Source organism: Rhinichthys klamathensis, unplaced genomic scaffold (assembly GCF_029890125.1).
Source record: "Rhinichthys klamathensis goyatoka isolate OS25496 unplaced genomic scaffold, OSU_Roscu_1.1 h1tg000004l_1, whole genome shotgun sequence".
Classification (NCBI taxonomy): domain Eukaryota; kingdom Metazoa; phylum Chordata; class Actinopteri; order Cypriniformes; family Leuciscidae; genus Rhinichthys; species Rhinichthys klamathensis.
This window is the reverse complement of record NW_026606557.1, coordinates 5,296,050-5,320,537: the sequence shown is the minus strand read 5'-3', so window position 1 is coordinate 5,320,537 and position 24,488 is coordinate 5,296,050. Positions and strand designations below refer to the sequence as shown.

Here is a 24,488-nt window from a genome sequence, read left to right as displayed (position 1 = left end):
AAGAATCAGAAAAAAACAAAACAAAACAAAACAAGCCAGTTTGTTGTTGTTGTTGTTTCCATATATTGCATGTTCATCCCAAAGGAGTCATGTTTCAGCATCATACATCTATACAAGACAGGCTGTCTATGAATAACAAATAAACACAGGTAAATCGGTGCCAGATTTCCAGTGAGAGTGGAAACTACCATCTGTACTGTGATTTAACTACACTGTACGTCATACGCCACAAAGCAGGGAAACTAAAAATGTACAGCGCGTAGCCTACTAAAATACTGTTGGCTTTACAGCACAAAATGGGATTTATCCCAGTGGGATATTTAAGGAACCCCATCAGTGAAGTAAACATGCCTCTGCTTCAGTCAGTGTCAAACAAAATGGAGCTGCTCGGCCTTCCCCGAATCACTGCGTTTTAGCCTCAGTCCGGACAGGCCCTTCTGTGCCGTCCTCTCCTCCGTCGGACGCCTCCTCAAGGATCGGATCAAGCGCTCTCTCCCCCCCAGGGTGTTGTTCGATTGGTTGGTATTTCGTTTGTCCATTTGCCCCGCATGTTCTTCGAATGAAGAAGCTACTGCTTTAACCCCCTCATCCGATACTGTCCTTGTGTGAGGTGCAGTCTGGGTGCATCCAGTCTTATCCTGCGGGCTAGGGGTGTCGTGTAATCGTGAGTGAGTTGTTATGGGGGTCTCGGGCTCAGGAGAGGAGCTGCGGCTGCTGTCTGCACTTCCTGGCACAAGTCCTTCCCCGCTCCCAGAATTGTCCTCGTCCAGCGACTGAGAGTCTGCTTTGTGTAATAGTGCTCCTGCCGAACCCTGTCTGTAGTACTTGACCGGCTGCCTGCTGAAGTGACCCCTCGACTGAGTTTGTAGTTGACTTTCTGCAGCCTGCTCCGGATGCCCCTGAGGAGACGCTGTCGGCCTCATAGCCAGGACTGGAAGATGTACAGAACAAAATCGAACGTTTATTCGCAACAATAGAATAAAAAAATGCGATTTTGTATTAATCAGAATGCTTTTAAAATGTATTTCCATATCCTTTAGACCAGGGGTGTCCAAACTCGGTCCTGGATGGCCACTGTCCTGCAGAGTTTAGTTCCAACTTGCCTCAACACCTTCAACAGCGAAGTAAGACCTTGATTAGCTGTTTCAGGTGCGTTTAATTGGGGTTGGAGCTAAACTCTGCAGGACAGTGGCCCTCCAGGACCGAGTTTGGACACCCCTGCTTTAGACTAACAAAAAAAAAATCACTTGTTTGCTTATGACAACAGGAAGAAAAAGGATCGGCAATGCCACAGAAACACAGAGCAAAAAGTTTGCGCAAGCAGCCAGCTGGTATTGAATTTGAATGTCTTTTAAAGCCCTCCTACCTGCTCTCTCATTGGCTTCTGGGCTCAGCTGGTCCATTGCTTCATTGGATGATGACTTGTCAGAAATATAACCCTCGCTTGAATCTCTCTTGATAGTGCGATTCTGTTAAAATGATAAAAATTCTGAATATAAGTTGACTAATGGATCATTTAGATGTTGAAATTACTGTCATATTGTAGTATTATATTGTAGATAAAGTGTCAGCGACACATTTGAAAGATTTATAATGTAAACTGGTTACACAGGAATCGTTTTAAAAGTTTGGGTTAAAAGAGGGGTTTTATTTTTTAATGAATTAACAGTTTTATTCGGAAACAATGCATTAAATTGCTATATATATATATATATATATATATGTTTCCCCGAAAATGTCAAGCAGCAAAACTGTTTTCAAAATTGATAATAATTAATGTTTCTTAAGCAGCAAATCATCATATTAGAAGGATTTCTGAAGGATCATGTGAGTAATGATGCTGAAAATCCAGCTTTGTTCACAGAAATAAATTACATTTAAATATATTTTCACATATAAAACAGTTATTTTAAATTGTAATAAAAGTATACTGTTTTTACTGTATTTTGATCAAATAAATGCAGCCTTGGTGAGCTTAAGAGACTTCAAAAACATTAAAAAAAAATGTACAGACCCCAAACTTATATAGGATTTATTATAATATGATATATATCTGCCAGTTAGTGCTAGCAGTATTAAATGTGTTAGTCCAGCGCTATTTGTGAGAAGCCTACTAAAACAGTCTAAAACTCGCTAATCAATAAGTTCAACTGTTCTAATTAGAGGAAGCCATCCTAGTTAATACCATCCTCCAGGCTTTTCTGTAGTTGCTGAGGAGCCTCGGCACTGACTAAAAGCACCTTGCGACAGAGGTAAGACTCTGACATAAGCACAAGCACACAGGCAAGCAGAAGTAATCTTCACAGAGTAAGCGTTTAATCCCTCCAGGCCTTTCCACGGGCACGGCGGGACAATTCAGGCCCAAGCAGAGCAATAGCGGCTCAAGCAGATCAAGATGAACTCTTTCGCCCGCACGAGCACGTCCACCTGAGGCGAGCTTTCAGCATCATCGTGACAACGGCCGGACTGTGTTTACTTGACTTACACGGTGTTCTAACCAGATGCGACGGCGCAACACACAGCGTCTTTTCCGAGTTTCTGTTCTAACCAGCCGGTACGGCGATACGCAACGAACGATAGACCCGGTTTCCATTTCTGCGACGTTGCGGCTGGAACCACAACATAAGAAACTATGACTGATAATGTGCTTTATATAGTCTTAAAAGTGTCTAATGTGCGTTTGAATATCATTTTGCGTGACTTCGGGATAATTCAACTCAGATCTTGAAAATAAATGAAAGGTAACAAGTAAGTTTAAAGTGTGAACTCAATGTGAACAAACGAGTGTATTCTACGACAAACATTGTTTTCGGTCACTCAGTATTTATTTTGAATGATATTAAAATGGTTTAATATTTATCTAGTTGATTGCAAGTAAAGTCGCCATGAAATCAAAAATGACCATTCTTATATTGCAGTATTTATTGTAAATTATTCATCTTTTTTTTTTTTTTTTTTTTTAAATATGCTCTCCTATCTTTAATCAAAATAAACCTCCAATCAGAGCAAGATGGCAGTGTACCTTCTCTAAATTAGCCACACAAAAGCACAGCAAGGTTTTTTTAACTCAACTTCTAGAAAATGAAGAACAAAGAATGCACATCAGGTAAGTTTAGCTTTTTTATGTTTTTATTTAATTTATGAAAACGATAAATTACGACTTTTGCGGTGGCGTCCATGCGCATTCAACTCGTAAATAATGCACCAACTATCACAACTTCCATTGCATGGCGATTTTAAGTGCACTTGCAGAGAGAGAGAGAACGCACCCACACTCTCTTCTGATTGGCTGTGATATTTGATTGATTTGGACGCGTCTGGTAGCCGTGTCGAGTCTAGTGTCCACGCATAAACTGTGTCTCTTCTGGTTAGAACATGATGTTAGCGTGGAGCTACTGATTGTGTGGTGTCATGTTGCCTACCTCCATTGAGCGTGGACGTTCCCTGGACGCGGCTCCAGGGTCCTGTGAGGAACCGCTGGCAGGAGAGACGGGACATGAAGCTCTTGGGGGGGTGTCTGGGAGGGGTGCCGTGGGAGGCGGTGGCGGAGGTGTGCTGGATCTTGTTGGGGAACCGAATACTTGGTCATAGTGTGAGATCATGAACTCCACGAGAAGAGCCTGATAGCTGGTTTCCAGGAGAGCGATCATCGACACGTCCCCTGACACCAGGGGCCGCAGGAGCGTGGGGCCAAACACGATGCCCAGGTTTCCTGGAGACATTTTGTTGTCTTCATACTGTTCTGCCACTCTGAAGAGAAGAAAGTGATGGATTAGTAGCGAACTATGTCATTTAGATGAGCGTTAATGTAATTTCAGACAGTACGGTACCTGTTCAAGTGGGCAGTCATGTGCTGCACTGTTTTGTAGTTACACAGAGGCAATCGACTAGTAAGCTCTCGGAGTTTGACCACAATACTCTCCACAATCCCAGCAGTCTCGGCAACATGATCCTTTTCACTAAGCCTCTGAATCTCCTTACCCACGTTGATAAAGTCGTTGTAATGGTCAAAGGTGAGTAACGGCTCTGGAAGCTGTGAAAGAGGAAGACCACATGAGGGGATTAATCCCAAAATATGTTTCAAGGAATGGGAAGATTACTGTAGATAGAGTGTAACTGTCGGGTACGGGTAGTAAAAATCCCGTTCATTTTCTCTATAGCGACCATTAGACTTTTAAACCATTATTAAAGAAAACTGGGATTATTTAAACTGGCGAAAAACTACAATACCCATGATTCTGCAGAAAAATACCAAATGATCAGAGAATCAGCAAATCGCGTATTTTGCAATAAATGTAAAACATACTGTCTGTGTATACAAAATATAAATCTTTAGATCAATAGTTTTGAATTTGTAATGTTTTAGCTTTGTAATGTCATTCGCAATGCATCATGGGATTGTAGTTTCACAGTATTGTAATTTTGTCTTTTTAAATACATCTTCAAATCAAAGTTTGTAATGTTGTGATTCACCTTGTAGCTGGGTGATTTTGTTCATGGCTTATAACTCTTTAACAAAGACTTTAAAAAAAAATCCCTATGGGAAAAAATCCTTCCGGAAACAAGGCTACTGAAAATTCGGGCGAGTTCTGTTGTGCTCCATTTAAGACTAGATATTTGTTTTACTTGAACTCACTTTAAAAACGTGAACTTTACTCAAGAAACCTTTTTTACCTCTTTGAAGAAGTGCTTGAGTACGGAGGTGATGTCATGTGGTGAGAGGTCACTAAGGTCAACTTGGTCTTTCTGGATTTCAAAGGCCTGACATAACTTCAGGATGCGAGGTTTGGATCCACTGATTCTGTACACTCCCTATATACAGAGACAAGAACAAGAGAGGGAACACAACTAGATCATTTTATCTTCTGAACAAAATATGATTGTTTGCTTGTCAATAAATGGCTGCCATGATGCCGGCCGACAACTCGCCCCAATCATTCGAGGTTTCATTCAAGTCTGTGGTAAATCTTTATTGAAATCACAAACCCTAAAGGCTGGAATACACTACACAACTTTTACCCAGATTTTTAACCCTGATTTACAGTCTGTAAGTCTGCATATTTGGGATTTTCCATCCAGTCAGAGGATACCAAACATGTTTGATATTTTGAGCCGATTTTAAAACTCATTATTTTTATTTGTCACATGTCTCCTAGCAATGAGGCACATGTTTCTGTTTTATGAGTTCAGAACCTCTGTAACCATTTCCAAAGTCGGCAAGTCTAGTGTTTTAAAATCTTTTCGGATTTTAAAAGCCGTGTAATGTAATCCAGCCTTAACCCTTAGAGCAATAGTCAAAAGTTGCCTTAGCAAGCATTAAAAATACAGAATACTAGTCAAATTTCACAAGATCAGTGTTTTTGCTTTTATTCTTACCTGGACTCCGAGAGCCCTGCTCTCAATCTCTTCAGTGCAGCGCTGGACAACGAAGGGCACACAAGGGTCTTGGCTCTCTCTGGGCAGCAGGGATAACTCTATCCCAAAGATGAAGCCCCTCTTGTGCTCACACTCCAGCTGGCAAACCTCCAGGCACTTCCTGTGGAGTGCAAGGCCACACTGGCAAGAGAAGAGCAACAGTCAGTCTGCCATGTTCATTCTTTAACTAACCAGTCATTAACAGGGATAGTTCACACAAAAATGGAAATTCTGTCATTAATCACTCACCCTCATGTCGTTCCAAACCCGGAAGACCTTCGTTCATGTTCGCAACACAAATGAAGATCGTTTTGATGAAATACGAGAGGTTTCTGAACCAGCCATAGGCAGCAACATCATTGCAACTTTCAAGTCCCAGAAAGGTAGTAAAGACAATGTTAAAATAGTCCATGTGACTACAGTGGTTCAACCTTTATGTTATGAAGCACGAGAATACTTTTTATGCGCAAAACCCCCCCAAAATAAGGACTTTATTCAACAATCTCTTCTCTTCCCCGTCATTTTCCTATACTATTCGCGTAGTGTAAACAGTGCAGCGCTTCCAGGTTATACGTCAGAACGTAGGCTCACTATTGGCCGACCCTGGTCACGTGAGAACCACAACACAAGCGTGTGATGCTGACACAGCAGCTGGCCGATAGTAAGCCGATGTTCTGACGTAGAACCAGGAAGCATTGCACTGTTAAGACTGTCAACAGCGTAGGAGAATGACGTGGAAGAGAAGAGATTGTTGAATAAAGTCGTTATTTTGGGGGGGTTTGCGCACAAAACCACAGGTTGAACCACTGTAGTCACATGGACTATTTTAACGATGTCTTTACTACTTTTCTGGGCCTTGAAAGTTGCAATGAGGGTGAGTCATTAATGACAGCATTTTCATTTTTGAACTATCCCTTTAACTGTCACTTTCATCACACTACTTACAGCACACTTATTTATAGGATCAGTTCACCAGGAGTTAATAGCTTTAGTTAAGGCGAGACACTACAGGTGAATAGGGAAATTTTTTTAACTAGCAGATATCACCATGAAACTTTCCCAGTTGATTACCTACATTAAGATGAGAAAAAAATGTATTACAAGTTTTCTGTAATTTAATGTTTAAATATGCAAATTAGGCATTATCTAATTAAATATGCACTAATTTGCATGTATTTAAAAAAAATGAAATCTGAGTATTGGATAAAGCCAGGTTCAAAATTATTTTTTCATTGTGTTCACATATTAGATGGGAAAAAAATTACAGAGGGATTTATGGATATCTACTTTTGTTATCCTATAAATCAGAATATACTGTCAATACCCTTAAAAAAAATGATTTGTGCCATGTTTTTTTGAATACAGTTTTTTACAATCACTTTGCTACTATTTTCAGAACCTTGATGTCATTTTTCAAAACTCTAGACACAAAACTCAAAACGATAATCACTTGTAACACAGGCTGTCTAATGTTCAAAACATTGCATTGTGCATTCACATCTTTAAAGAAATCTTGCACTTGCACAATCATTGGTTCAAAAAACAAATTAACTGTGAAATACCATTGAAACATAACTATAGATCACCCACACACAAGCAACCGATAGTTTCACTGTGTCATTGTTCGTACAATCATTAAATATTGTAGAGCAAAATAGGTGATACAGGTTTCATTATGGTACTACATGTACAGTAAATACATCTCTGTAAAAGTACTGCAGTAGTAGAGAGAATATTACAGACACAGTGGAATCATTGTGAACAAAGTTTGTAATATATTGATGCAAAACACTACAGTACAATCACAACATGGTTTTTTGAATCAAAGCAAAAATACAGTAATTAGCTATGAAATAGAAAAGAAAAGACAGTACTGTAAAACATCAAATGCAGTGTTCCTCAACTTGCTGTAAGAAACTAAACAGGAGTGATTACTGTACTTCTACACTGTCATCAACTCTGTGTTGTGGATTTGGCCACAGGTTCTCATCTACATCACAATGGATGTTGGAAAATGACATCTTGGAAAAAACCTTTGGCATGGCGAGTCCAGGCCTGACACTGCTCTGCTGTGATTGGCAGAATTGGACACGCAGTTACAAGGGCCTGCATCTATACAGTATTGTACTGTCAATACTGTACATAGTCTGAAAAGGTGGTACAGTATTTGGCACCATAGACACAGTGTCTGATGAAGCATTACAGTATGATAAAATATTAGGCTACATCCATGGATATTGTAGTCAAATTGGTTCATGCCATGCTAATTGGTGACAATGAATCTCATTATCTTGAAACTTTCATGATTTACTGTAAACATGGAAGATTGTGTGTCTGTTTCCATACAACTATGCATTAAGAGTAATGCAACAGTTACTTATCATTTTGAGCAGTTGTATCAATTGATAGTTAGATCATTGTAAGGAAATGAATAGACACTCATTTGAAATGTAATGTGTGAATTGCCTTTTGAAATAGTAGTACTTTGATGTTAAGTTGTGTCATATTGAACAGGTGATCTTTGTTGAATGAACAAATGATCTAAGTTTTATGTGTATTGTATCCAAGCAATTGAGAAAAGGGTTAGAGTTTTGAAAAATGTGCTTTTTGATCATTGGTTGTGAGTTTTGTGTCTAGAGTTGTGAAAAATGACATCAAGGTTCTGAAAATAGTAACAAAGTGATTGTAAAAAACTGTAAAATGTTATATAAATCGGGCTAGGAATAATATATTTACAAATCCCTCAGTAAATGTCTTCATAATATAACTAGGTACAAGACTGGAAAGTTTGGTGTATATAGGTGCTACCGAAGTGGAGATTTCGGACTTTAAGTATGAGAGAAAGGTCATTTTGAGAAAACGGGCTTTAAAGATTTAGCGTCAGCCAATGAGATTGCGCATTTGCGCCCTTTTACTTTCACGATTGGTCGCTGATAAAAAGGAAATGACCATATTTGGATCCGACAGCATTGTACAAGAGAGAGAGAGCTTTCGTGCAGATCGCGATCGCGGAGCAACGGATGATTTACATCGCCAACTTTTGATGACAGACGCAAACAGACAAAGTGTAGTAAAATAACGACCTAAATGTGTATTTCGGACTTTTTTTCACCACAAGTCTGAAAGAAGACATGTTTTTGAAGACAAATATCCCGAAATCTCAAAATTGACCAGTGAAAAAAAAAAACTATGTTTTTGCCCGCCTTAAGTGAACAATAAAGCACAATTCTATTCATTTTTATTATTCGTAGAAGGTAGATTTTTTGTGGTAATGTATAAACCTTTCAAAGAGCAACACAGAATGCATTTTTGCACATGCTTGATGGATGTTTTTGACGTGTCTTGTGACTTTTGCAGCATTTCACGCAAGACATGGCGTTATAAAAATGTGGTGTCATCAATTATTGTTTTTTTTAATGGAATATTGCAGTATTTATTCTAGATGATTTATCCACGCACATCTTTTTTAAAATTATTATTCATGTCTCCTTGTAATCTTTAATCAAAATAAATTCTTCTCCCTCTTGCAGCTCATCTCTTCTCTTCTCTGATGATGTGTTTAGTGGCGTGAGGGCGGGATCAACCTGTCACTCACATGAGATCCACCAATAGCAAACCACAACCATTCAACCAATTCCCCATGAACAAAATCAAGTCCCCCCCTACATTTTTTCTTGTTCGAGAAGCGGTTTCTCTCGGATATACTAACTAAAAGCCACGGGCCCTTATCTGACACTCACCTCCTCACACTCAATCCCGTTGACCAGGATGTAGTTGTCACATTGCTTACACTTGACCATCTTGCTCTTCATTTTTCTCAGTCTGTGGGTCAAAGCGGCACGTGATGCAGTTCGTGGTTTACACGTCATTCCGTTGCTATCAGATAAACCCTCTTCGCTCTCTGTACACAGATAAAAAATAAATAAAAAAAAGTCAACAACTGCAGTGTCTGCCATTGAAATGCAGAGAGAGTAAAATTTACCTGCTTCTTGCAGAGCGTCTTTCTCATCGAGATCATCTGAAGACATGGTTCCTGTGGAGGAGGCCTTGGGCAGCTTACGGCTCCCATGAGCTTCAGGGAGGAGAGGTATTAGTCACTTATTTACAACATCTAGATAGGACAGTAATAACATGTTGCAAGAGATTTTTTTCTACCTGGACTGGACAGCGATTCAAGACTTCCTCCTGTGCTGTCTCGGTCACTGTGACCAGGCCGTCCTGTACATCAATAAATCACATGTCAATTTTCAGGTGCACTTCAGCTGGACGGGTTAAATGCAAGAAAGTTTATGACGTAAATCAGACGTACGTCCATCTACTAAACTGCTGCTGTGTTTCAGTTCATCTGGTAGCGCGTATGAATCTTGTAGGTAACTTGTAGCAGTGCTTTGTTTACGTCGACCTGTTGGTGGGGATCTGTGAAAATTGGGTGTACAGAAATTCAACTCAAATGATGCGGTTGCTAGTTTAGTTGTTCACACACGTAAATGAGCTTTAGTTGACTGCAGAAGCATTGAGGCAGAAATGCTTAAGCTATTGCCGGCAATTTAATTCTGTTCACAATAAACATCAGTGGGATTTAGCGACTGATTCATACATTTAAAAAGTGAAGCTGATCTCTGTTACTATTAAAAACAGCAAATCTCAAACAAAAAGAACAGACAAAAACACGTCTCCACATTACTGTATAATACTTGCTGTATGATAAGAATAAGTTAGAGAGGACCGGAATAAAACAGCTTTTTGGACACGTGCAAAGAATTAACGCTTTAATGCTTCTTGGTATATTGATTGAAATCTTGCCTTCAATTATTTTTAAACCATTCAAAAGTTTGAGGTCAGTATGTTTTTGAAAGAAGTCTTTTAAGCTCACCAAAGCTGCATTTATTTGATCAAAAACAGTGAAAATGCTCATATTGTTTAATATTATTACAATTTAAAATGTAATTTATTCCTATGATCAAAGCTGAATTTTCAGCATTATTACTCCAGTCTTCAGTGTCACATGATCCTTCAGAAATCATTCTGATATACTGATTTGCTGTTTGAATTTTGTACTATTATCAATGTTGAAGACAGTTGTGCTGCTTCATATTTTAATGGAAACTGATGTATCAGGATTTTTTTGGGTGAATGGAAAGTTCAAAATATGTGACAGAACACTTTTATAACATTATAAATGTCTTACTGTCACTTTTGATTAGTTGAATGCATCCTTGCTGAATAAAAGTATTAATTTATAAAAATAAAAAACCAACTCCCTTACTGACTCCCTGAAAGTTACAAGTTATTCTTGTGTGCCCTCACCTCCTGCTTTGGGGGATGAACTCCTGGAATGTGAAGTTCTGGAGAGGATGGTCGGTCATGTGCTTTCCCAGGATGTACTGCAGGTAGGGTTCACCCGGCTCACAGGGCCTGCAGGTCAGCTCCAGGTTCTGGTAGCCCAGAGGAACCGCCTCAGTCTGCTGCCGCTGGTAAAAGAACATGTTCACCGTTGCCTGACAGGAACAAGATAGAGACTTTGATCAAGAAGCCATGGAGTGTAAACTAGATACGCTGAACATTTGATGACTAGTGCTAGCCGACACAAAAGTCATCGCTATGCAATTGCTAGGGTGTTTTGTGGATGCTAGGGAATTCTGAGTGGTTACTTAATAGTTCATCTCAAAAGAGCCCACTCTCTATACTACACTGCTTTTTATTGCATTTTTGTTTTTTGATGATTGATAGACTTTCCCTGGATATAGCAGATCTTCCCATCATTCTAAGTAAAGTATGGCCCTGGTGCGTTTTGGTCGATCGGATCACAACTGGACGACGCTAAATACAGGTGTAAACGGGGTGTAAAACATTTTGAGCTTGTCCACTTTCAACCATTCCCAGAGGTAGTCGAAAACACATTTGACCGGGTTGCTTTCATAGTGTAAACGCTCATGTGGTCGAACAGCCGCAAAAGACCGACCTACTCTCCGCATACTGACCTAACATGTAAACATTCTGGGAAGCGTGCTAGCCAAACTGGATTAAAACTTTCTCGGCTGAAGAGTTTGATTTGAAGACGAAAAACGTACCAAGCACGATGTTCTCTCACCATTCCTGATTTTTAACACGCACTCACAGCAGAACCTAACCGAAACCTGCAGCTCTCCGTGTGCGTTTACGTTGTCTCCGGTCGTGTTCAGATGTAGATTACGCGGGATTATTTCATCCGTTAGATCAAAAGATCTGAAAAAGCCAATAAATGTACCCTCATCATGGACCCTCCCCTCTAAGAAATCAGGACAGAAGTGGTCAAAGTGGACAAAAGAGGCGGATTAAAACACCAGGTGTAAACGGGAATGTGTCTCCCTCGTCTACTTGTGATCCAATCGACCTAAAGTTTCTCCTTCATGTGTAAATATTTACTTGTCGCCTTTTAGCCTCCCGATCTGTCTCTAAAGGCTGGTGAACCCACCTCTTTCAGCACAGTGTCTCCTTGACAGATGAGCTTGCGGATGTGGACGATGATTTTGCGCTTCACCTTCTCCAGCTCTCTTTGATGGTTGTTTGCTTCACACACACACTGCCTGTACAGCATCTCAGTCTCTGTAACCTATGTAACAAAGCACAGTGATAATAAATATCTTCCAGAAGAGATAATTAAAGGTACACTATGTAACTCTTGGCCTTCTAGCGGTTAAAAAACAAAACTGCATGCATTTTGCGGAGGAACATTGTTTTGGTTGTGCTTCTGTGCGGATGAATATGAGCCTTCACAGAAAATGCTTTAATGAACTCCGTTAGAGAGATATATACAGCAATTTATCTGTATATTCAATATTTTATTTGATTCAAAACGCCTTGCTGACCTGTTAAATAATCAAAACACCATTTTAGCATCACGTTTACAACATTTACAACATTTCACATCCCTCAGTTCTCTCCATCTCTGAAAAGCCAAGCTAATGTTGATTCTTGTTTTATTACGAGCTCGGTCTCGTTCTCTTTCTCCAGCAGACTCTCCTCTGTTCGCCGTTTGTTTTAAATGGGTGATGTTGGAGATTTAGCGGCTCCATGTCAACCTTTCTCACTCGCTGTGAAGACTAACCTCAAAGCAGCCGGAGCAACTTATTAACTCTATTTACAGATATGACGAGACACACACGGGCGAGCGACGCATGCACGCAATTTCCCACAAAAACCATCCCGACATGTCTGAAATATAAACACTTATAATAGCCTTACCATAGTGAATCAGGGTAAGACAAAAATACGTTTTGGAAAAAGGATTGAAGGTGTATTGACTAATTTTGAACAAAGTTACATAGTGCACCTTTAACATGACACATATTTACACTTTTGGTCATCTGCACTATTAAAACAAGAAATACTCCTTTATAATCTCACCGAAATGTTTAGGGTACATTTCATGTGCATTGTTGATAATAGTATTTTTCAGAACTAACATATTTTATTAATGGAAAGCATATTATAATCTCACACAATTTTTTTGTGCACCCTCTGTAGTAGTTTGCTTGAGAATTGTCTAAATATCCCTTAAATTGCAGGTTTTGCAGTGTCAATATTAAATAAAAAATGTGTAAAGTCAACATTATCCTTATAAAATGTATTTCCTAAATCTAAATGCTGTAGAAAATGTAGTTTAACGTTGAATTTCCTTTAAATAAAGTTAAAATTCTTTTTCTTAAAAACGTGTACATTATTTAGTAATTAAATTATGTTTTTTTTTTCATGTCTTCAAAAGTTCTTTCAACTATGTTACTATCCGAACAACCCCCTGCAACTTAAATATCACATGGATATCTGCAAAAAAAATGTGATTCTTAAAATTATTTATAACAATCACTGTTCGTATGGCAGAATAGACAAAACAACCTTTTGACAAATACACCAGGGAAAACATACTTTCCCTTGTAATGTCAAGACGGTGTTTAATGATTAAACTTGGATATAAACTAGAGTAATGTTATTGCGAAAACATATTGTTTTTGTCCTTTTTTGTTAATGTTAAACTATAGAATGAGCCATGTACTCGGGATGACCTTAGATTGGGCGTCATCTCTGGACTTCCTCCTCTTGTCCAGGGTCTTGTAACCCCCGGTCTCCTCTTCAGCTTTGGCTGTCATGGCTTTGGCCTTCTCCAGATCCTCACAGCGCTGCTGGTATTGCTGTCGAGCCCTCTTCAGCGCAGACACAGCATCATTCTGATCATCAAAACATATGTCACATTACTGGACTGATAAATGAATGGATACACATACAGTATCAACCTCAGCACTAAGAACTGACCATCCTCTTCTGTTCTTTTGACCACTGCTCTTTGAATTCCCGTCGCCACTTGTCGATTTCGTTCTTCTTGGCCGAGAGAGCCTTTGGGATGGATAGATAGATAGTTAAACCCCACACGTCACATGTTAAATGTTTCATATTTCTTGCGTATGTCATAAACATTGATCAGGTGGATGTTTGTGCACCTGGTAGCAGCGCTGTTGTATGAGTTCAGCAGTGTGTTTGGCTGAGGTGCTGCTTTTGAGATCATGTTCCAGGGCCTGGGTGTAGATATACTGCAGAGGCATCATGTCCTGTGGAGAGTGTCCAAACTGATTTAAGAGCATTAAAGTGGGCTGACAGTAAACAACATGTTCCTTATGCAACAGAATAGTTGCATTAGGGTGTTTGGTAAATTCTCGATTAGTCACAGGGACTGCTCTTTAATACATTTTATTCAGTTTTTTTACTTTTTTTTTTTTTATATATGAAAGCCACATTAAGCATCTTACCTTGACTTCATTATTTATTTTTGAAACTTTTATATATAGATTTTTGTAAAACCAGCTTAGATTTCATCATGCAACATTCATTATTAGATGTATAAAACTATATAGTAACTGCTTCATATAAGTTATGCAAGTTAGGGGGTATATGTAAGAATTTTCATGTATTTTAAAACACTTTTCACAATCTAATTAGTTTATTAACTTCTCTATTGACAATATTCAGCCGTATACATTCTTTGCATGGGAATTTAGTAGCATTTTTTTTTTCATGAAAATCATGAACATTGAATAACATCCATCCATTCTGTGATGGAAATAATGTGTTTTTATACGTCGTTTTCATGTATTAATCGCATTTTATTGCCAGCTTTATCAACAAAAATGATAAAACAAGACTGTCCCAGACTTCCTAGGTCCTAGGTCTGTGTAAGCCCGTAGACTGACTTTTATGTGAAGGAGGAATCGGGAAGTTTTTGCCGGGAAAATAATACGGATGTGACGTTTACGCGCGCGAGCATACAATGTTCAGGAGAATGTAGTAAGAGAGCCATTTTGTTCTGTAACGTCAATATGCCATGCAAAGAAAAGAGATTTATTCAACTATAGTCAGTTATAGACTATGGTCTCAACATCATAACAGTCAGTGTCATTTTAATTACCTCATCTGTCGACATGTTGCCTGTGAATTATAAAGCTTGTGCAAACATATCCACATCGCTGTGATTAGATGCTTTCTTGACGGCTGCTTTCTTACAGCTTTGTTTATTTTGTTATTAAGAGGAAAGCACATATTTGCATATTAATCTAAACGTCGCTCTCAGCAGCGTGGACGGCGTCGGAATCATGCTTGTTCAGTATATCTCTGCAAAGGTATTTACAACTTTTTTTTTTTTACTTCTAAACGAAGAGGAATGAAAAATACCGCGAGTTTATCGGGGCCTTGAATCACGTTCGTCGTTCACGTGTGCAATTATGTGCACGAGTTCGAGCCATGGTTCGAGCACGAGCAAAAAGTTTAAGTTGCTGGCTGCAGTTCACTTAACGGCCACAGGTGTCACTAATAACGAGAGTTTCTGAATTCTATAGCCCCTATATTAATTAATTATTTTGCTACTTTTATGTATAGATTTTGTTTTAAGCTTAGCTTATCTTATATTAGACTTCCTAAATAATAGCATAAAATCAATCCAGCTGTTTTTTGATCAAATTATGCAAAACTGTCATATTATTTAATCGTGTGGATATAAAACGCTACCTATGAAATTAACCGTAGCAAGACAATGGAGTCAGCCATTTTATTCCCAAACGTTTTAAAATGTAATTTCTACCAGGATTATTTCCATCACAGAATGGATGGATGTTATTCAATGTTCATGATTTTTTTTTTACAAAAATGCTACTGAATTCCCATGCAAAGAATGTATACGGCTGAATATTGCCAATAGAGAAGTTAATAAACTAATTAGATTGTGAAAAGTGTTTTAAAAGAGTTTTTATAGAAGTCCACATGACCAAAAGTGCCAATAGCTGCCTCTCATTACATGTTTTACACACACACACACACACACACACACACACACACTTTACCTGTTGAGCAACACATGACTTTGCTGCATCTGCCGCTCTAATAATACTCTTTGCAAACTCTTGCTCTGTAAACAAACAATCATTTTCATAATCATATAATGCTCAGAATCATAATGGTGTCTATTACGCCAAATTGTGAATATTTGCTGAAATTGACATACATGTAGAAGAAAGAGGTTAATAAGAAAAAACACCAGATGGAAAATGCGATTGACTGATAGAAATAGTTTGCATCTGTATTGATGGACACACAACAAAGTGCTTCAAAATATCAATACAACAGTGAGCGGACATTAGGTGACATAACTTTATCGGGCCATAACCCATTAGCATTAGAGCTCAATGGAAAATAGGATATTCATCATCACCAATACCAGGAATACCACACCGAGTAATGTACTGTATGCTACCCTTTTCTGTTAATTCAGTATTAGGCTATTGATGTCTGGCATTGCCTCTGTTATATATTCTGTCTCTTTTTGCTCTGGCCATTTATCATACATACCTCTTCATGACTGTGTTTCTTAACACACTTAAGTACACTTTTAGTTTTAAAGAGTATACTTTGTCAAATTAAAAGCTTTACTTGCTAATCAAAGTTTTAAATGCTAATAATATTTTGTATATTTTGATGTGGTAAATTTCTACTTCATTGCAAATGAGTAATTACAAATATATTTAAATACGTGACATACACATTTAAATAGAAATAACATTAAAGTTTATCTTAGTTTACCATAAATGCATAAATGCTTGTCAGTCCATTCGGCAGGATAATTTAACCACATACATTTTTTATTTTTTTAAAGACAGTAAAAGTAAATATAAAATTACATATGAAAACGATTTTCCCAAAACATTACATCAAGTCCGCACTTAAGTATATTGTTTTAAAGCATATTATTTCTGTAATAAGTAGTCTTTTTAGAATTATATATGCTGAAGTGTACTTCTTTTAGTACACCTCTCAGTGACCTTCCACTGGAGGGCGCTGTGTGAGATGATGACGTGTTAAAGGTTACTTCATCCTCTTACAGGTGTTGTTCAACACAAGTCATTTTCTATCAGAGATCCAATTTTAGATTCTCATGCTATTTCCAGGAAGAGATCCCTCGGCTTTTCTTCCAGGCAGAAACGATCTATAATCACTGGCAAACAAATCCAGCCTAAACATAATGTGTCAGCACATTAAAAACATGAGTCTAAATGCTAGTTTTCTAATATTTTTCTGACAGTTGGATGTGTGTTCTTCTATGTGACCCCTGTGACTGTTAAGTTAGTGTAGTCAAAGACTAAATTTAAAGCACTCACCCAGGCTGATTCTTTTGTCCATCCAGGTCAGCAGGTCTTTGGCATAACGGCACCACATTTTGGCGTACTGAAGGGCGAGCTCCACGCCACCCTCGCAGCGACACAGGGTCAGGTCGGCATCCTGGGCTGAGGTGGAAGACATCAGCATCAACGGTTCGTGTGCATGCCTTACTCTATGTAAACTAAACCCCGCTCGGGACTAACAGAGGCTTGTCCTCAACCAGCTTTAACGATTCTGTTGGCTGTCACTCATTTACTCAGAGGATAAATCTCCCGTATCTTCAAAGGATGTAAAGGCAAAGCTTTGGAAAATGCTGAGTTGCAGTACATGCCCATCGTAACGCACACAAAAAAATTGTTAAACACAATGTGGAAAGACACCATTCTCCAAAAGTCTATTAAAGGTGTCGGAAAACGAGCACAGAATCATAACATCTATGTCGAAAAGTCGAATCCCTGTGACTCTCCAGCACAATATTTCCGGATTGGTAATTCAATATCCATGCAAAATGCGTGTATAGGGAGCAACTGGGCTCGCTGTTAGTGTCCAAAAGGCTTTGGGACTCAGCAGTGAGTGTGTGTGTGTGTGAGGATTTCACAGAGACCGAGACTGTTCACCCTCCCTCTGTCTGCTGTCTCCTCCCTGGGCATTAAATGCTGATCAAAACATCACAACTAAAAACCGCAATTTTCTCCATCATTTCATCAATTTCTGTCGGAGTGCCACTATCCCACTTCCATCCTGCCGTACTTCTTGACTTGTCATGTTAATGAATATGTGTGTGTGTGTGTGTGTTCACTTTTGGCACAGAGGGGAGGGGAAATAATCCAGGACAGTAGCAGACTGTATAGTGATGGTCTTTAGATTAGGGTGGGGTTGACTTCCTGATATAAGGATATAGATATCTCATCATTACTTTACAGTCTAATAAACACACTCTCTCTCATTAAATTCAGCTTGACGTTACCGTCACACATATTGTTAACAATTTTCTCAGCTCAATTGTACACACAGGGGAATCTCATGGCAAGAACATACCCTGGTCTAGCCTGGTTAAAACCAGACCATTCTCAGTTGTAACTGAGTTATGGTCTGGCAAAGCGTCATAGACAAATCATTTCCAGAGGGGCGTCACCAACGGATGTCGCGGATAGACCTAAACCCAATCAGAGCGATGAAGGAGATGACGAATGCAGAGCGGCGGAGAAACATCTCCGAGTGTTGTTCTTTGCTCGGTTTTTAACAAAAAGGAAACGTTCAAATCGCTTAAAACAGACGCGATAGCTGATTCGAACGAGTGATGTTTGACGGCGGCATCCATCTTTGGTGCCTCGATTTCGACGGATTGATAATGGGCTTGAATGAGCTCTTTGCCAGACTAACTTTCAGAGCAAATCTAAATTTGCCGGAAGTTGTCTGGGTTTTCCCAGGCTAACCCTGGTCATATTTCACCCCAAAATTAAGAAATATATATGAAAAGATATATTGTAAAAAAACAAAACTGTATTGTGACAATGTAATAACATTACAGTGATCTGGAAAAAATGTCATTCTCATTACAACGATGTAGAGGGAAAAAAGTAAAACTCATTACTGTGATACTATGAAAATCATATTATCACCGTGATGTAAAATCTCATTCTCATTACCGTGATGCTAAAACATATCGCAATCTCATTACCGTGATGCTAAAACATATCGCAATCTCATTACCGTGATGCTAAAACATATCGCAATCTCATTACTGTGTGATGCTAAAACATATCGCAATCTCATTACCGTGATGCTAAAACATATCACAATCTCATTACCGTGATGCTAAAACATATCGCAATCTCATTACCGTGATGCTAAAACATATCGCAATCTCATTACCGTGATGCTAAAACATATCGCAATCTCATTACCGTGATGCTAAAACATATCGCATTCTCATTACCGTGAGGCTAAAACATATCGCAATCTTATTACCGTGATGCTAAAACATATTTTATTCTCATTACCGTGATGCTAAAACATATCGCAATCTCATTACCGTGATGCTAAAACATATCGCAATCTCATTACCGTAATGCTAAAACATATCTCATTCTCATTACCGTGATGCTAAAAAATATCTCATTCTCATTACCGTGATGCTAAAACATATCTCATTCTCATTAACGTGATGCTAAAACATATCACAATCTCATTACCGTGATGCTAAAACATATCGCAATCTCATTACCGTGATGCTAAAACATATCGCAATCTCATGATGCTAAAACATATCGAATTCTCATTATTGTGATTTAGAGAAAAAATATCATTCTTATTATGATGCAAAAAATATCATTCTCATTACCATGACACATTATTGAATTTGTAGAGTAAATTATTACTACTGGTATTTAACATTGTAGTATTTGGCATAAATTTCAGTTATTTTGATTAAAAAAAAGAAACGTTGCATTGTGGTCATGAATAGCCTATTTCAAAATATCATTTCTTTTACTTTTCATACTACTGTGTTTCGAAATTGGAGTGAAATATGGAACATTTTTGTTAAATTATCCCACCCAAACTGGTGAATCTAAAATGAATATATATATGATTAATAGGATATTTTAATCGGATACCAATCATTAAACACAGTTTTCTCCAGGTAATTCACGAAATGCCTCTGCTTAGTCAGTCCATTTGGCTGATCAGATTGCTCACAGTGGGGGTTAGAGAACTAGGCTAAGACGGCATAGGAATAAATTGTTGATACTGAAGGTCTGTCTCAGGTGTACGTAATGACGATGATGTGTTTTGTGAGTACAAGCCAAGAGATTGCCTCGAAAGGTCACCATGCGGATGTTTTATTTAAACTTTTGAGTGTTAGCGTAATCCCTAATCTCAGCTAGCAAACAGCTAAATACTCACAGAGCAGACACGTTTCACCAAGTTAGCACCCATGGAAAGATAACATCAATATTTATATATATATATTTAATGCAGCATAGCTATTACCTAGTCAAAATATATCTAATCTCATCTATACACATAATTTATATGTTATACCTATTTTTTTTCTACTCCAACTTTATATGAAGATCACAGTTCTAATGCTAACATTCTTTCAAACCTATATAGTTCTTGGAGAGATGGATCAGCGGGAAAAACAGAGAGCAGCTGTCGGCCGATTTAATCTGCTCTCTAACCCCCGTCCGGTGCTAATCTTGTTAGCAAGGGGCCATTAGTCCATGTGGCTAATTACACGTAAACAGTTGCAGGTCGAAGAAGAGAGATTTAGTGGCGTGACATGATGCTTCCGAGTCTGATCAGTCACTCTTGCTTTGCTTTGCTCCTCTCAGATATCTCGAATGATGGACAGAAGGCCATATGTCTTCTCTAGGGTTCAATACGAATATGCAGCGATATTCATTCTAATAACTATGTGAGCACAAACAATGTGTCTCTCACAAATCTCATTAGTCCTCCACCCTGTTAGTCTTCCTCCAAATGTCCCAACAAACAAACACTCATGCACAAAGATGTTAAAAAGAATTACCAGTTACGCATCCGTCCTTTTCCTCCTCTTCACGGCAGATCTTCAACGACTCCACATCTTCACCCTGGAAAACATGCGGCTTTTAATATTCGAGAGAGATTGTTGAACCCAGAAGTATGAAGACGTATGACATATGAGTGTGTGAGGGGAAAAAGAGTGGGAAGAGTAATTCATCAATCATGTCTCACCGTAATATCGTCCAGATCGGCGTTCAGTGTGGTGTCTGCCGAGGTGTCTGTTAAAGACAGCGAGTCTGCTTCTTGGAGAAGCTCATCCACAGTCCTGAGAAATCAAATCAGCAGACACAACGATATTAAAAATGAAACATGGCGGTTCTCACAGAGCTAAAACAGTTTGACTGACAGCTTCTTAAAAATAAAGGTTCTTTGGCATCGATGGTTCCATCAGTAACTTTTAACTTTTCCATGGGATCTTTCAATTGGACTAAAGGTTCTTTATAGTGGAAGATGGATTATTAATCTTTAGACTATTAAAAGTTCTTCACACTAAGAAACAAACGCTGTGAAATCACCGCTTTGGAACCTTTATTTTCAAGACTGGACTCCCACAACAGAATGAGGAGGTCTACGTACGAGCATGTTAATGACAGATCCAAATTGGCATCAAAATCGCGGAATATCTCACTGTAACGCTTGATTTCTGAGTGACGGACTGGGGTACCACCATCTGAAACAGAAGAACATGTGATGGAGCGGAGCCACGTGGGATTTCTTTCAATGAAAATCTGATTCTTAAAAAAAAAAAAGTTCACGGTAACACTTTTTTTTAAGGTGACCTACTTACACGTTACAACATGTGCGTACTATAGCAATAACAGTAAACTATGCATAATTACAAGTAACCTTACACTGTAAAAAAAAAAAAAAAAACGTTAAATTTCCAGGAAAACCCTGGCAGCTGTGGCTACCAGAGTTTTCCTGTTAAAAATACGGTAGCAACGTTTTAGGTTTTACAACTTTTAACCGTATATAATTTTACAGCAATAAACCGTATTTCATTATCTGACATAATGTTAATATACTGACCTTTTGAAGTATTAATATCTGTTTTTTTTTCCATTGTAATACACTGACAGCCAACAATCACAGCAGTGATGAGAGTCACATGATAAATCAATGCTCTTCATAAGCAATCTTCCACAAGAAAGTTAATACTAATATACAGAAGCTGCACAGTGTCATTCACACAAACATTAAAACACCATCATGGTAAAATTATGAAGAAACAGTTATTTAAAAACAAAATACATCAAATGTGAAGTGTCACGCAGGGAATTATGGGAATGTCAATTTACATTTTTTCACTGTAAATTATACAATGACTTGTTCTTTTTCACTTCCAAAAACTGTAAATTTAACGGTATTTTACAGTAAAATTAAATTAAATGTACCATTATATATATCACATTTATTTACCGTATATAGTAAGGAAACTTTCTGTTAACCAATTAACAGTTTTTCACTGTAGCATTTTTACAGTGTTTTACCGTTAAAATCACGATCATTTTTTACAGTGTAACCAAACCCTAACCGTAACTCTAAAGCACATTACTAAGTACTTATTTGAGTAAGTACAATGTAACTACATCACTTTAAAATAAAGGGCTACACTTTATTTTACAGTGTCCTTGGCTTGTTACATATGTCAAATGCATTTACCATCGTAATAACAGTAAATTACGCATAATTACATGCAACTAACCCTCAACCAAGTCCTAATCTTACCCTAACCCTATAGCAAGTACATGTAGTTAATTAATATTACTCAGTACTTAAATATATAATTACACTGAAACAAGGATACCTTAAAATAAAGTGTAACCTCTAACCCTATAGTAAGTACGTGTAGTTAATTAATATTACTCTATTACCTTAACATAAAAAATAAACCTTAAAATAAAGTGTAACCAAAAAGGTTTTTAATACAAACCTTTGTTCGTTGGTTTTGGTATTATTTAATTGTATTATTACTTCTGCAATACTTATAATGTAATCATGTAAATATATAATGTGTGTAACGTGGAGAGTGTCAAATAAAACAAGATAAAGCATGACAATACACTTCTTTGTGAAAAAGGTTTTTGATTGTGGTTAAAGTACATGAACATTTGCAGGAACTGGAACCTAAAGCTAAAGTAATGACAATTAATGGCACCGGGAAACGTGCATTTGACATTAAGACAGGAAGTCGCACTACTGAAGTTGACACAAGCGTTTCGTGACAGAGGCAGTAAAGAGAAAGCAACGAGACTCATGCTCATTTGGACAATAACATTAAAATAAAGTATTTATGAATCACCTCGCACAGATCATTTCATCTGGTATTTTAAAGCACAGGTAAATTACGGCATCGATTCAGATCGTTTAAAGTTTCGACGTGCTTTTTACTCATGGACTCTCTGAAGGCTTGAATGCTCATAATGCTATGGGTCTAAACTTGCAATGTGCCACTCTTGCACTGCACTAACAAAGAAAGCATCACCGTCATCTCTCTTTCTCTCTGTGACATGCACCATGTAGGTCAACCACATCCTGTAAAGGGGTTTTTAACATGCTCTGCTACAGGGACAATAAGGACTTGTTTTTCATGAAGAGATTAGTTCAACTGTATGGATTAAGATTTTTTTTTTTAATCTCCATTTTGCTTGAGAAAAATCACCCACCGGAAGTCCAAATCATCTCAAAGATGGCCCTGCCAGTTGTCACGTTATGCTGTTAGTTGTTATATAGAACGTTACATTCTAAATCTGATACTAATAGCAAAAATGATATTGTTAAATGTCATGTGATACTCAGTGTGGTAGAAACGAGAAGAACTGCAGCTATTACAAATTGCTTGAAACCAGTGCATGTGACTTCCTCCCACTGAGGTCTGATTTAGGTTGTTTATTTCCACATCCCGGGCTCATTAAAGTTATACATTTTATGTATTTATGAGATTAAAAATAAATAAAAGTAAATTAACAAAAAACTTCCCGAAACACCATGCCAAAAATAAAATCTTGTCTTTTTTTTTTATCATTTACCTTCTTTATTTTACATGTGGAAAGAAACAATACGACCCCAAGGTGCAATCATTTTGTACAATTGTCCCAAAATTTTTGTTTTTTTTAAAATGCGGTGCACATGAAACCTTCCTTGAGATGCAACTTTTGCACAAAGGCAAATTGAACAAGACAGGAAGTGCACTGAACATTGCATGCAACACAAACACACAAGCACGCATATCCAAAGAAAGAGAGCAAGATAACTAATAAATCACACATATGCACAGCCTAAAGCTGTGGTGGGGTACAACAACAACACCACATTTCCCCTCGACGTCTGTTTGTAACTCACCCTGGACTTTTGGTTGCCTCAGCTGTGCCGTCTCTGCTGCCTCCTCCATCTAGTCTCTACTGAAAAACCAGCAGCTCACAAGAGACGTGTTCGTGTTGTCATCCAGCAGTTAGTCCACCCAGCCCTGCCAGAATCATCACCTTTCACAGGCCAACACTGACGCAGGACGCGAAGACGGGCGGTGTGGGGTTTGATAACTGCCCTCTCTTCTCTCACAGCGCCACTTCTCTTCCTCTAAAGTGGAGGTTGGCCAATGTTCTTTCACCATCGTATGAGGAGGAAGTTTGTCTCACTATCACTCTCAGACACACCTAACACCCCCAACTTCTGCTAAGGCCTGAGATATTGCCGGTATTTTGTGGCTGCATTTGTCATTTTTTTCTTTTCGTGTGATTTTTGTGTTTGTGGCCTATCGAAGGCTCTTGAATTTGGAAATACTGTGTTTGTGCAGCAACTTTAAACATCACTGCTATCACGTTTTTCTGTATTTGGCATACCAAATG

The 24,488-nt window shown here is 38.2% G+C and overlaps 1 protein-coding gene across 1 annotated transcript; it reads right to left on the bottom strand.

The window, feature by feature from the left end:
• Positions 1-39: 39 nt before the first annotated feature.
• On the bottom strand, positions 40-24,266 carry gmip (GEM interacting protein). Its single transcript, XM_056252207.1, has 21 exons — positions 23,986-24,266; positions 21,220-21,313; positions 20,815-20,908; positions 20,627-20,690; positions 17,091-17,216; positions 15,780-15,844; positions 13,890-13,997; positions 13,705-13,785; positions 13,458-13,619; positions 11,870-12,007; positions 10,723-10,913; positions 9,725-9,831; positions 9,571-9,633; positions 9,398-9,487; positions 9,156-9,316; positions 5,377-5,556; positions 4,675-4,812; positions 3,831-4,033; positions 3,423-3,750; positions 1,367-1,469; positions 40-931 (listed from the first exon to the last, which is right to left on the bottom strand). Exons 1-21 carry the CDS (start codon positions 24,032-24,034, stop codon positions 369-371), a joined length of 3,108 nt encoding a protein of 1,035 aa, XP_056108182.1. The 5' UTR covers positions 24,035-24,266; the 3' UTR covers positions 40-368.
• Positions 24,267-24,488: the final 222 nt, after the last annotated feature.